Genomic DNA, 14,817 nt, shown 5'->3' with positions numbered 1-14,817 from the left:
CGGGATGATGGCTGACGGTTCAAGCGATATCCTAGTTGGATGATTTCTTTGGCGTCATTAATTGTTAATTTTTACAATGAAAGTATTGCCCACTGCAGAGTATTATCTCTCTTCTGTGTTGTTACATTTGGGTGTTCAGTGAATTCCGTGTCAGTAAGCAGTAATGGTCACCCTTTCAGTTGGGTGTTGTTGCCAAAATGCGGGACTAATGATTACTCAACCTCAAGCGTTAAACATCATTGCGGCGTAGAAAAGGCGAGGCATCGACTAGTCATTTCAATGCCTTGAAAACAATATGTACAATGAATGAAATAACAATTATGCACACACAGACAAGCAGATACGAATGTAATTAGCATATCGTGTAACATTTCCCACGAGAGGCTTCAAAGCAGTAGTAGCGTGGGTGGCGGTAATGCACAGAGCTGGATGTCAAGGCTGTGTGGTCAACTGCTTTAGCATTAGCCTCAAGCAAGCTAGCTACCGACTGACAAGCTGTTGTGGCTTTTCTAGCAAATTATAATAATAATGAAATTATTAGCCTTGATTATTATCCTCTGAAGGGACCAAGGGACTCCATAACTCATGAGGGTAGTTAAAATAATAAGAGCAGCTACAACATTATTGCTTTGTTATTACGTTTATATCATATAATTTATATGCAAACGGCATAGTTGAGGTCCCAACAGAGACCCCTAGTGGACACCACAAGCGTTTCTGAGGTATGCTGTCCCATTTGTATAAACTGCACCCTTCGGGTTAGATAGGTTTTTAACCAGTCATTGACTTGAGGATGTCTGCAGATACTTGAAACGGATTTTAAATGAAGTAATGCTAGCATGTTAATTAAAACATTACCTGTAGAGATTTTTTGATGGTGACTATTTGATCCTGGAACAGATAAATTCATTTCATTCACTTCCTATGGCACCAAAACGGCTTTGAAATCTGTACCAAAGTTTTTTTTTTTTTTTTTTTTTTTTTTTTTTTCATTGACTAGAATATATTTTAGTCAGTTACCTTCACATTTTGTGTTTGCTTGCACAGTTTCCAGACAAGACTCCAGCCAGTCCTTGGCATCTTGTCTCAACCTGCTCCACTCCCCGATTGACCCATCAGGAGATCGCATCCCGGTAAAAGACAACTACCACAGGTAAAACTCGAAAAAACAAAAAACAAAAAAAAACACCATCAGAGAAGCGTTGGATAATATGGACAATATGTTCATCATTTTGGTTGTACAGCAGCAATGCATTACAGTCTACTCTACTGAGCAGTGTGCCTTTACTTTGGTTACCTGTTCGCTAAATAGTAGGGATGTAACGATATCCAAACATCACGATACGATATGAAGGTCACTATACGATAATTATCATGATATTGTGGTGAGATTGGCAATGCAAAAAATGTCACGATACTGTAAAAAACAAAAAAAAACAATATTTTGCTTTTGAACATAACAGCAATGTTTATAAACAACCTACAGTCGCTAATAACACTTAATAAAGTATATTATTATTATTAATATTTAGGCACTTCCTTGCTAATAGACGCACACATTGAGTTCCTCCACATATCACAAGCCTAATGCATTCCCCTTCATCTGATGATTAGTGTGGATTTTAAATATAGAAGGGTCAAAACATGCCTTGTGAAAATTAAACTGCACTTAAAACTAGCCACCAGAGGGTGGTAGAACTGCACAAATGGAAATCAACCCGACTTTTTTAACAGAGATGGTGCTTTTAATATCGTGACATGGCGACGACGATTTATTGTGGCAGTTTTGATATTGCGATATCACGATATTGCCGTTCTAGTTACATCCCTACTAAATAGTGACCTTGAACCACCATAAAACATTTATTGCTAAACCAGGTATGACGAAATGCTGAAGTACATTTCATGTCCATTGGTAAAACCAGGTATGACTAGGTAAGTTTTTTTTTGTTTTGTTTTGTTTTTTTTCTTTGACTTGTGAGTGCAAACTTGAAATACGAGCACTGTATGCAGCGCTTTGGCAAATAGTGAACAATGAACAATTGACGTTTACTGTCAAACTAAACATAAAACAATTATTTTCTTGTGTATAACAATATTCACAGATGTATTTTCTTTATCTATGAAAACTGAATAATATAGCAACAGAATAAGAAGTACTATTCTCTCCATTTGTATCTGCCTGTATTACACTGCCTCCTGGAGGCCAAGGCGGGCACAACAAAAGGAGCGTCACCATGAATTGGATTGGATCGTGGGGCGGCGGGGCTGGAACAAATGAGTGGCATTTCCAATAATTTTGCCAGGGAAAGTCAATTTCTGAGTGCTTTGAGTGATGAGCTTGGTCACGGAACAAATTCAGCTCATATGTCAGGACATTGTGGTACTAAAGTTTCTTGTTGTTGTTGTTGTTGTTGTTGCTATCTTTGGTTTGTCCCATCAGGGACACTTTTCCATGAACTGATTTCATTTGTTAAAACCAGGAATGACCAGAAGGTACTAAAGTTTCCAGTCACTTGTCAATTTTCATTACCTTAGGCTATTAAATGAATTCCATGCTGACAGTGTATTTAGTATTATCTATGTAAAACGTCGATTCAGCCCTTGCACTGGATCCCAGTAGGGTAGACTATCTAGACCACAACCGAGCTGCCGAAGGGGCTACCGTCTCTCGTAGAAAATTGCTGATCTCGAGTCTTCCTTGTGAATTGACTGACATGCTTTATGTCTCCCAACGACCCACAGTGGTGATGAAACAAGACTTTAGCAGAGTCTGGCATTAAATAAATACATTAATACATTCTCTTTGACAACATATGCAAGCCATATTTGCGCGTATGATCTACCCGTCAAGTCTTCCATTGGCCGACGGCTGAAACAGAATGCTCACTTCACATTTTTATTTTTATTTATTTTTTTTCCATGCACATCCAAATTTGTGCGTTTGGTTTTTCTCCAGTGCTGCCCTACGCATGATCCTTTTTGGGCCGCTGATAAATGGGTTATGTCAGCGGTTGTATAGTGGCTAGTCGTGTCTGACAAGACAGCAGACCATTATGACTTTAAGTGCTTCTCCATTGAGTTGCACCCAAAGATTAAAAGGTCTTCCCCTCGAAAAATGCCCTCTGAGCCTCCTTTTGTTTCGCGACACTTGTGCCGATAGCACTCTGACACATCTATATGATGACACCATTGAGGCGTAACCCTTATCCTTGGCTGCTTATTTATTTATTTATTTGCACTGAGGAGCAGCTTCCAATTCTGACTAAATGTTCCCACGAATAGTGAAGTGTTTTGTGCGTCTTGACAAGAGACATGCATTTTTTCTCGAGTCCCGCTTCACTATCTTTTCTTTATTAAATCCATGCAATCACTCTCACCATATGAATTTGTATTAAAATGGCCTTCCTCTTTTTTTTTTTTTATAAGGTCATCATAGTTTTCTCAAGAGGAAAACTCTAGTAAAACAAAAATGCCAGCTTTAAAACCAGATACTATGAGACACTAATTCTAATTTATATTAATGATGATCATCTTATGATGATCGTCTTTCATGAAACCCAAGGTCACTTAACATAAACAAAAGGTAAGACCACAAAGACAAAATGAATAAACCGGCAACAACAGAACCAAACTAGGTGTCAAAAGTCTGGGTAAACAAATGTTTCAGTGCGAATTTGAAACTGCCCAGTGTTGGTGCCTTCTGAATCTCAATGGAAAGAGTTCCATGTTACCATCGTACAATTTTCCATACCCTTTTTCATTGGTAAACAGAAACAGTGAGGTGCAGAGGTTGTATTTCTAGTACCTTCTTTATATTATTTCCATCCTCACAAGATCAACAACCTGTCCTATCAGGTAACATCTCTAGTACTTCATTTGCTTTGTCTCCAATGACAAGACCAAGAATGTTATGTGCTGAGAGGATTGGATCCCAAAGCGCAGACACAAATAAGGTTTTAACTATTTATTCACATGACTTGACTAAACGAAAAACAACGAGAATGCATCGAGAATCACAATACGCCAAGCCCACTTGGGCTGTGGAGATGCACAGAGAACAGTGAGTAATAATCCGGCGAACACACACACTTCGCAGACAGCTTTTATAGACAGCCAATCGATCCTATTGGTTGTGAGTAGACATGTACCAGTACCGACATGGCCTTATCTAATTGGCTGTTAACCCAGTCATTACAGCTAGTTCCTGACATCACATAGCACAAAAGATCCTTGCCATTATATAGTCCTAAACTAGTTGAAACTAGATGATGGTTACATCAGTACAAAATATACACTTGACCTCGGTCATGAACTCATGAACTCAAACCTAACCCAGGCGTGACCCCAGACAAGAGACAAGACCCAAACACTACTCCTGCATGACTGGAGTCATGACAAAGGAGGATTTGTGCTGAAGTACTAAGGTACTACTGTATATTACTAGTACTTTGTCTATTTTGTTTCCATTAGTGAAACTTTGACAGAGACGGAGACAGACAGAGAGAGGAAAGAGGGCACACACACACACACACACACACACACACACACACACAAAGTTGGCCTGGGGTTAAGTTTGCCTCACTGTCTTTCTTCGTGATCTCTCAGGTTCCTCGCTCCCTTGAGGGGGACATTGATTTGCTGCAGGCAAAGCAAGCGCCTCGACTACACACAACACACGCTCAAGACAGCCACACACGCACCTGTCAGTCACTTTGATTGTCCAGGGTATCAGCTGCAACATGCTGCTGGCTTTCTGATAGGCCGTCTAGAACATCTGTAGCACATGGGCACACGCATACCCACACATACTACTGCAAAGCAGTGTAACACTGAAGTTTTTTGCAACTGCAAACTGAAACAGTGCTGATACATACTCTACTGTACCTTGTCAGCCGTTCTCTATTGTTGACAATGAGACTTTAGAGCGTCCTTCTTTTTAGTGTTTTGCTAAATCGTAAAAAGTCAGTCTTATCGCTGGCTTCGAATAGGACAATAAATGTGAGTACTCAGTGTGCATCTCCAAAGTCTTTAACTGTTTATCTCTTTGAAATCACTGAGTAAACGGGTGAGAGTTATTTAGGACCTGAATAAGGAAGGAGGTAACGTTTTATTTTAATGCTTCACTTTGCCTCTTGATTCCAAAAGAAGCAGGTTTGTGTAATGGAAATTTACCACAGCGGTTTTTAAATGACCACCAGATTTATTCATTTTTTAATTCTGATTTTTATTCTAATTCTTTAAATCAGAGGTGATTTTTTTTGTTTTGTTTGTTTTTGCAGAAAAAAGTTGATACAAATATTTGGTAGTGAAACAGGTGCTCGTATATAACCACTATCGTAAAGCTTGAATTATTTTCAAGATGTGCAAATTAAAAACAAAAGACAATTATTAAGAGAATGCTACGTGTACATTTAACTATAAAAAAAAAAATAAAAAAAAAAACTGCAGCTTGCACCGCGTTACTCACATTTTTTAAATGATGGTGCAACTTGAATGAAGGCGCTGTTTGGACTTCGAATGCACTATAACCTTTTGAGAGATTAACTTCATTTGGTGGTTGGTTGTTACAGTAGCATATAAATTACTTCCGCAACAATTTGTTAATCTCTTGGCATAGATGGAATAATATAAATTTACGTACTATACATACTTGAGCCAGTCACGTAGAGACCACATTTGGTAAGATCAGTAGGTTAAATCGTCCCCTGCCGAGAACGTGTTCTTATAGCATTAGCCCACACAGTCAGAAATAGAGCAGCATACATTCCAATTTGATGTGATTCATTCTGTGTAGCTGCCAAACTGTCTAATTTCAGTCGACATCATAACACATGCACACTGGTGTGATGAGGTGCTTAAGCACTCCTTCGAGCACAATTATTTACTATTGCTTGGAGGAGAGCGTACCAGACTACCCGTACCAGCGTACCAGCCACATGCTGCTTCACCAGGTCGAAAGACATCGGATCACATGGAGCAGTCGGCTTTGGTAGACCATAAATCTATATGTTAGGTGGCCGTTTCAATGCCTGTGCTTCATTTGCTGGCGAGCAACGCTACCAAATACTCCGTGGAAAATCTTCATCTAAATGCGAATTTTACAATCAGGGCCGGCCTAATGGCGTTTAAGAAGATCCTTGGCGTATTGATGGTGATGAGCTTCTAATTTACATGCCGATTTGATATAAATGCTCAGTACAAGGAGATTAAATAGTGTAGCCTTCATTTTTTTGAGTGGTTATTTGGGGTCCTGATTTAATGTAAGTAAGTGCAATGGATACTGTATAAAGAACTAGAAGTCTACACACTTATGATCAAATGACAGTTTTTTGTATAAAAAAAAAAAAGAGACCAAGATAAATCATTTTCAAACATTTTCAACTATAACCTGTACAAATCAATTGAAAAACACAATCTTTTTTTTTTTTTTTTTAATTTTTTTTATTTTTTTTTTATTTTTATTTTTTTATTTTTTATTTTTTTTTTAAAGAGGGGTTTAGATAATGTGGTTGCAAATTAGCACGCATTCACTTTTAGTAGGGATGACATTACCAAGAACTGAAGAAAAATTGATCAAAAAATTAGAGAAAATGGTCAGGAAGGCTGCTAAGAAACCAACAGTAATATTGAAGGACCTACAGGTGTTTTTGGCAAGTACTGGCTGTTGTACATGGGACACCAATCTCCTATCATCTTCATAGCTGTGTATCTGGCCTATGGTGAGGATGGCATTTCACACAAAAAATCAACTCAGCCCAGCCACATTTGGCAAAAACACACTTCCCTTAAAAATCCCCCCAAATGCACATGGGAAAATGTGTTATGTTGTGATGAAGCCAAGGGTGAACATTTGGCCAAAGTTTGGCGCAAGCACAACACTGCTCATCCCCAAAAGAACACGAGACCGACAGTCAAGCATGGAAGTTGCAGCTTTATGCTTTGAGGCTGTTTTTCTTCAGATGAAACTGGGACCTTGGTCAACGTGGAGGGAATTATGAGCAGTTCTAAATGCATTCCTGTCAATGTTGGTAAACATGTCAGGAAAAGCCTACTAGAATAGCTGAAGCAGGTGTGTGTTGACGCGCATTTGACACGAGTTGGAATGTGATTGGTTAATCATGAGCCATAACATCCCCCATTATAAGAGGGTGTACAAACTTGTGCAAGTGCAGGCTTTATGTTTCTTCCCCTCTTGAAAAGATGTAATTTTTCAATGGAATTGTACAAATTGTAGGCCACATTCATGGTGGATTATTATTATATTTTTGAATGAGTCGCCCTGGTCTTGCGTTTTTCAATCACAAAATCGTAGCATTTGAACAAGGTTGTGTAGACTATTTATATCCAGTATGTGTCCTTTTCTTTGTGTTGCTTTATAAGTGGTCTGTTATGGGGCTGAATTATTTATTATTTAGAGATTGAAGTTGTGATCTCAAACAAAGCTATTTTTTTATCTTCAAAGTGTTTCTTCGAAGCCCTCTTATCCACCTAAGGTCACCATTGAGAAGCGTGGCATGCTACTCGTGGACATGTCATGCTAACCAATCAGCTGCGAGTTGGTTAAAATGCGCGCGTTGTCCGCATCACACAGTCAGTCACCCATCCTTCCTGCTTTCCAATGCTCGGCTCGAAACTAACTTGCTTATTGTTCAGAGCAAGTTAGCTTAGTGCAAATTGGCTGAACTGCACAGTGAGGATCCACTGCTCTCAGTAAGGTTTCAGTGTTATTTAATTTTATGTCATGTTTGTTTATTGCTGCACTGAAGCTTGATTTTAGGACAATTGTTGAAAGAAATCAAAATGTGTCCGAAAAATTAGAATTTTTTTTTAATCATTCAACCCTAGTCTGCTGTAAACATCATTCCCTTTGTTTAAATTACTATATAAAACATACATTTTAAAGTCCCAAGTTATCACTAGTTAAGAATGTTCTTTATCTTTTTCCCGTTTTATGTTGTAGCGATAAAACGGTGCCCTTGAGTTTTTCTGTAAGTTTAACTGAATTAATTTCAACTCCATCCATTCACATTCAAAGGAAGACATTTCCTTTGTTAGCTTAGTGCTCAGTCGTGATAAATTTGTCAGAAGCGCTGCCTTAAAGAAGACAAGAGTAAACCTGGAAACTGAAGTCTGCACAGCCAGCGCTTAATCTCACCAGCAAATGAGACATTTTGACATTAGTTTCTCCCGGAGTAGTTCGTAATTTTTGCAATTTTCTTTTCTGACAGAAAGTGGGGAGTGTGTGTGGAGGACAGAATGACAATCCACTCGGCAGCGCCGGGTGGCACAGGGAAAATCAATTCGCCAGATAATGAGAGTGAACTTAACTTCAGCCTGTAAGACGTTGTCTTGTATCGAGTGCGATGAACAATTAACTACATTGTCTCTTGAAGACGTGCGTCAGTCGACAGACCTCCTTAATGCAGTCAGAATTTCGAATGACCAACTGAAGCTGTCTGTGCAAGAACAATCACACCTTTAGAAACACTGTTAACCTGGATGAAATTAAACAAAATAAAACGTAATTACGGTAGACGACGAATATATTACTTAATTTAAGCTAAATTATCTGCCACTAGAATAGGAAAGGTAAACATCAGCCCCCAAAAGCCAATTTCACTTAGAAACATGAAATTTGATTGTCATGGCTACAATGAGTAGAACCAAAAACGTCTCACGAATTCACCAATGCCTGAGAAGATAGTTTACCGTTTTGAAGCAGACATTTTAGGGTCATTTTATCTTCCAAAATCGTCTTGCCTGAGAAATTTTATACTATAGCTACCCATATGGCAGCAAAGTTTGACATGGTTGGACTAAATTTATTGTATTCTGAAGAACTACAACTATAATCCAATTCAATTTGACAAAAATTGAATCTGCTATTTCATGTTAAATTGCAGCCAGGTCAAGGGCCTAACAAAAACTGGTTTAAGGACCGAATCCGAATGAAACTTAGTTAGAATGACTTCTTCTGACTGTGAAGCAATTTTTGTTAAAATTTCATATGATTTGGCAGCAATGTCACATAAAAAAAAATACAACCAGGAAGTTGCAGACAAAGATAAGCCACTGGATACAAATATCTTGTTAGAGGTAATGATCCGATTTAACTAAAGCTTTACACCATGCAGGATTAATCACTTGTGGTTGTTTTATGATTAGGCCAATTTCCATGATCTCGTGGCACTTTTTATCACTATCACGCGCCTGCCTGTTGTTTGGATAAAAATCCCCAGTGGCATAAATTACATGCCGTGCCTTTTATTCTTGACAGGTGCTCATGTTCACCGCTTGTGAACAGGAAATTATGCGGCCACTCAAAAAAGAAACAAAATCTGAGGATCAGAAGGACTATTTATCTCTAATAGCTGTCAGGAATAATGTGTGGTGTGAATATTCAAATGACGTGGATCTAACTCGAGAGCCAAGTAAGTGTCAGCGCGAAGCCTGCAGTCTTTTTGCTGCAGGGTAGATAATTATGTTGATATTTGTCCAGAAAAAATACAACTGGGGACTTTGGTTTTGTATCATCAAAACGAGAGATCAAGAACCAGCGATCTTGCCCAATTTGCACATCAGAACCACACAGAACATTATATATTTATTACACAGTTTTACTACTGTTGACATATGTGGTTAAGAAGTTCAAAATTGTTTTTTGAAAAAAGAACCTAAGAATTTGAGAATATTTTTTCGCGTCACTGTATTTTGAATTTCCGATTTCCAATTTCCGTTAGCTGCTTGTCATTGCATTACTACTCTTGTATTTGGATCTAACTAAGTGAGGATTTCATGTATAGGCGCAACACTTCTTAAAACGTTTCCCAATTCAGTCTCATTTTGTTTTACTGTCTTCGTTCAGGCGGTGAGCTGGCTTCCTTTTTTTTCCCAGCAAGCTCCTGTGTGATTTGTGAGCTCCTGAGGCTAAGCTCAGTCACCCTTTGAGGTGAAGCCCACTTTCTTGCATCCGTGATCTCATTGGTCTGGGCGCTACTCAAAGCCCATGACCACAGGTGAAGGCTGGGACATAAATGGACTGCTAAATTGAGAGCGCCGCGCACCGTCTCGCCTCGCTTCCTCACCTCAAGTAGACCCCGTGCTGCAGTTTGCATCGTTTACTGGATTTTGACTGATTTTGCAAGGCCCACAGAATATTGTGTTCTATTGCTATAAAAGCATGAAACCTATCAAAAGAAAGAATAAAATCTCTTCTTTCATCAGGAAAAAAAAGTAAGTTTCTATCTGTTTCCGTTTTGCAGCAATTAGCATTAGAAGAGAGCGAAGTTTCATCAGTTTTCACAAATCTATTTAAAATTGTAAGTGTATGAGCTTTTTTTCTACATGGCCCTGGTTGATCTCCTTTGCTCTGCTGCCACCTGCTGGGCATTTATGTAATGACTACCATTTCTGCAACCGTTCTTTGCAGTTGAGAGGCTGCATCAAAGCCTTCTGTTTGCTCTAGCATAAAAAAAACAAAAAAATGTATAAATACGCCTTTGGGACACTTAGAGCATAAAAAAAAACGTATTTATACGTTATTGGGAGTAAATGAGTTAAAAGCTCCAACCATAAATTACAAATTCCAATTTTTGTGGAGGAAGTAACTGGTTAAAAGATTTTGTTTATTAATGAAAGTAACACATTATAATCACTTACGTGTTATACAAATATCGACATCAGCAAGGATGAGATGAAAATATTTCCATAATTCTAATTAAATTATTGTAAATATAAATTTAAAAAAAAGATTCTGAATTGCCTTAAAATGCAATAAGTCAGGTATTTCCTTTTAAATTCATGTGAACAGTAAATAAAACAAAACAAAACAAAAGTTACAAAAAAAAATCAGACTTTAAAATAATTTTTTTTAACAAATTTATGGTAAAAAAAAAAATATATATATATATATATATATATATATATATATATGTATATATATGTATATATATATGTATGTATGTATATATATGTATATATATATGTATGTATGTATATATATGTATATATATATGTATGTATGTATATATATGTATATATATATGTATGTATGTATATATATGTATATATATATGTATGTATGTATATATATGTATATATATATGTATGTATGTATATATATGTATATATATATGTATGTATGTATATATATGTATATATATATGTATGTATGTATATATATGTATGTATGTATGTATATATATGTATGTATGTATGTATATATATGTATGTATATATATGTATATATATATGTATGTATGTATATATATGTATATATATATGTATGTATGTATATATATGTATATATATATATATATATGTATGTATATATATCTATGTGTATATATATATATATATATATATATATATATATATATATATATATATATATATATGTATATGTATATGTATATGTATTAAAATACCGGTAATCTATTTATGATTTTATCAATCGATATCAGGATTGGAAAGGAAAATTGATTCAATATCAATTATTCAATGTTAGAAAATCCCAGCCCTACTAAAGGTGGTGTACACTATGGTCTGGTCGCCAGTCAATCACAAGGCCTATCTTCACGCATTCACACCTATGGAAAATTTCTTCAACAACAAATCTAACATCCATGCTTTTGGAATGTGGGTGGATCCCAAACGTAACAGAATATAAATGAGACTTGGTGTATGGCTGCTATTACGTAAATTAGTCACACTGTAATGTGTGGCAAAAAAATCCGAACAAAAATGCTCTCAGAGATTAATTGTTTAAAAAAAAAAATAATAATTAACAAAGAGTCAGCTAACAAAAATTATACTTGTTTGTTTTGTTTCAACTTTTGGTTGGTGGGCAGCAACTCTACAGATCTAATTATTTGTGTGCAAGACGTTAAAAATTAAGCTTTCAATATTTAGGGGTTAGAAATTCAGAAAAACAAAAGTAAATACATGACCCGGTACTTTGTCAAAGAACAATTTTAGTTTTGTAAGAGGCAAGCAGAAGAGGCAAGGTTAATTAAGAAGCTCACCCGACAATATGACATTCATTTTATGCCCTCTCCATTTTTTGTGTCTTGAAGTCTGGAATTTGCCATTAGACTTGCAGCCTGGAGCTTTGCCTGACGCTCAGTCATTGTCACAGATGCTCCTGATGAGTTAACGGCGGCGTAAAAATGCCCGTCGCCTCAGGTGCCGCATGCAGATGAACAGACTGCGTTTTGACAGGTACAAGCGAGAGATGACAAACGAGCCCGATCAAGGCCCGGGTAATTGTTTGAGGAAACCTATGATATACACATACACATGTCCGATAATTGTTTTCCCTGGTTCTCTATGAAAATTTAATGGTGCCGCGTGATTTCCTTTCTGTCCGTGTCTCAGTGTTAAAATGTCTTCTACTGTTATTTAAACAAGGCTGTCTTTCTATTGTGAACTGACTAATGCTGTTGATGAATTACCTTAGTATCGTTTAATTTATTTGAAGCTGCATGTCGCCATTTCTCCCCCTGTGGCGCACTAACTCAACGTTTTTGTCAGCGTCTGTGTACAGTGGTTTCTCTTTTTGCACTGTTGTTTATCGCCTGCACAGGTGCGTTAGCATGCGCCGCCGACGGCTAGGTAATAAACCACTGCCAGCGGTGAAATAATGAAAAGTAATAAAAGACAGGTAATTGCCTTTTTTCACCCTTGATGAAAACGGATCACTTCTGTTGAGAAATGAACCGAGGGAGGGGGGGGGGACTGGATGTACGAGCGAGGGACAGGGCAAAGGTGCGGAAAAGACAAAAGGTGACCACTGTTTAGAAGAGCGTGGAAAATGGGAGAAGGTAGACGAGGGAGGACATTTATTGTGGTGACAAAAGAAAAAAAGGATGACCAAGCAAAGCTGGAGCGACATCGATCTCACTCACACATGCACACGCACACGCACATGCACACACCCTCTTTGGGGTCTTCCATGTGTAATAACAATGATAAGTTTCCTGAGCATCATCATTCTAGCTCGTATTTTTTAAGTCGGTCCAAAAATATTTTGGCGTCACACTATTCTACTGTATCCCCCCCGGCAATATTTAAGTACATTTTTCCACACTGAAGCGTTTTAAATTAATTAATTATTTTTTTTATTATATATATATATATTTTAATATTTTATTTTTTGATTTATTTTTATATAAATTTAAATTTATACACAGTACGGTAAATGCCCACCTATTCGCGGTTCCGTAGCTGTTTGCTGAAAAACTCACCTTTTCGTCTATTTTTCTGCTTTTTCTGAAATTAAATAAATGCTACAAATGTTGACAAAGTCCGGGGTAACAGGAAAGTAGTAATTGATATTAAGGAAGTATGTATGCACACTTTTTTTATTTAAAAAAAAAAAGGTCTTTAAGCAGTTTATTTTTAGGTGTCATGTTGTTCTAAATGGTTTTCTACTGCACAGTTTTGATATCATACTTTGTGTTGTATTATTAAGGTTTAGTTTTAGTTTTTTTTTTTACTTTTCTTTTTTACTGTTCACGGCAGGGCTCATTTTGTATTACTGTGGAAAGGTCTTAGATAGGTGTTGGGTTTGCTGAAACTCATTCGCTCACAGCCATTTTCACAGAAGCAATCCCGTTCGCTCCCGGCTCTTTTACTGGATTTTGACAGATTTTGCAAGGCCCACAGAATATTTTGTCCTATTGCTATAGAAACATGGAACCTATCAAAAGAAAGATTAAAGTCTCTTCTTTCATCAGGAAAAAAAGTGAATTTCTATATGTTTCCGTTTTTCAGCAATTAGCATTAGAATATAACTAAATTTAATCAAAATTCACAAATCTATTTAGAATTGTGAGTAATTGAGCTTTTTTTTCAACATGGCCCTGGTTGATCTCCTTTGCTCTGCTGCCACCTGCTGGCCGTTTGTGTAATACCATTTCTGCAACCGTGCTTTGCAGTTGAAAGGCTGCATCAAGCCTTCTGTATGTTCTAGCATTAAAAAATAAAAAAAATGTCTTTGGGACACTTAAATCATTAAAAAAAACGTATTTATACGTTTTTGTGAGCAAATGAGTTTATGACCTTTTTCGCATCAAGCATTTTGACGTACTAAAAGAATGAATAGTAGGACAGATAGTATAATAAAAGTGGCCTCATTGAGAAAGTTTGGGACAAGGGATCTGACTGCATAGCGGTGATAGGAAATCACATGTTTTCTTAAGATGGAACCCAGGGGAAGCAAGTACAATGAAAACAGCAGGGGTCGTGTAATAGAACCCTGTGGAACGCCATTTCATGGTGGGGCAGTGGAAGGAAGTAAGGAATGAAGACCCTATTACATGATGAGGATCTAGAAAAAGGTGCAGATAGAGTAAGTCATTTTCATCATTTGATTCGCTGTGGCATTAATGGTACTCTTTCCCCCCAGAATCATGCCACCTTCCATCTGTTCAACATCCTCGGTGGCCCAGAAAGTAGTGTGCTAAAAGCAAAAGAAGTTCTGGGGTTGCTTTCTTGCTGCATATAGCACTTGGATGTCTTGTAACATCCTCAGCCTACCATGGCATCTGGATCGAAATGTGCTCTCTGGTGTCAGATTGTTGTCTGTTTTGTTCTGGGGCTGCTTTGCTATATCCAGCACAGGAGTGAACCAATTTAGACTAAAATGAAAACTCAGACTTGCCAGAGCATTCAAGAGCAAAATGTGCTACCCTGTGTCAGAAAGCTTTGTCTCAACCACAGATCATGGGTCATCCAACAGCATAAAAGCACAAAACATACTGGCTGGAAAACAAAAGCCTGGCTGGAATAAAACATTGGACTATTCTCCACCGC

The 14,817-nt window shown here is 37.3% G+C and overlaps 1 protein-coding gene across 7 annotated transcripts in view; it reads left to right on the top strand.

The window, feature by feature from the left end:
• Positions 1–14,817, top strand: part of ccser1 (coiled-coil serine-rich protein 1) — a 106,431-nt gene that overhangs the window by 21,655 nt on the left and 69,959 nt on the right. For all 7 annotated transcript variants that reach the window (XR_013283489.1, XM_077521080.1, XM_077521079.1 and 4 more), the window contains exon 6: positions 1,048–1,153. Coding sequence is in view for 6 of the 7 variants with exons in the window: in XM_077521080.1 (XP_077377206.1) it covers positions 1,048–1,153 (106 nt within the window). In the remaining variant the exon portion in view is untranslated. The remainder of the gene's footprint in view (positions 1–1,047; positions 1,154–14,817) is intronic.

The sequence above is a fragment of the Festucalex cinctus genome, chromosome 5 (assembly GCF_051991245.1).
Source record: "Festucalex cinctus isolate MCC-2025b chromosome 5, RoL_Fcin_1.0, whole genome shotgun sequence".
Lineage (NCBI taxonomy): Eukaryota > Metazoa > Chordata > Actinopteri > Syngnathiformes > Syngnathidae > Festucalex > Festucalex cinctus.
This window is presented reverse-complemented; position numbering and strand designations above follow the sequence as displayed.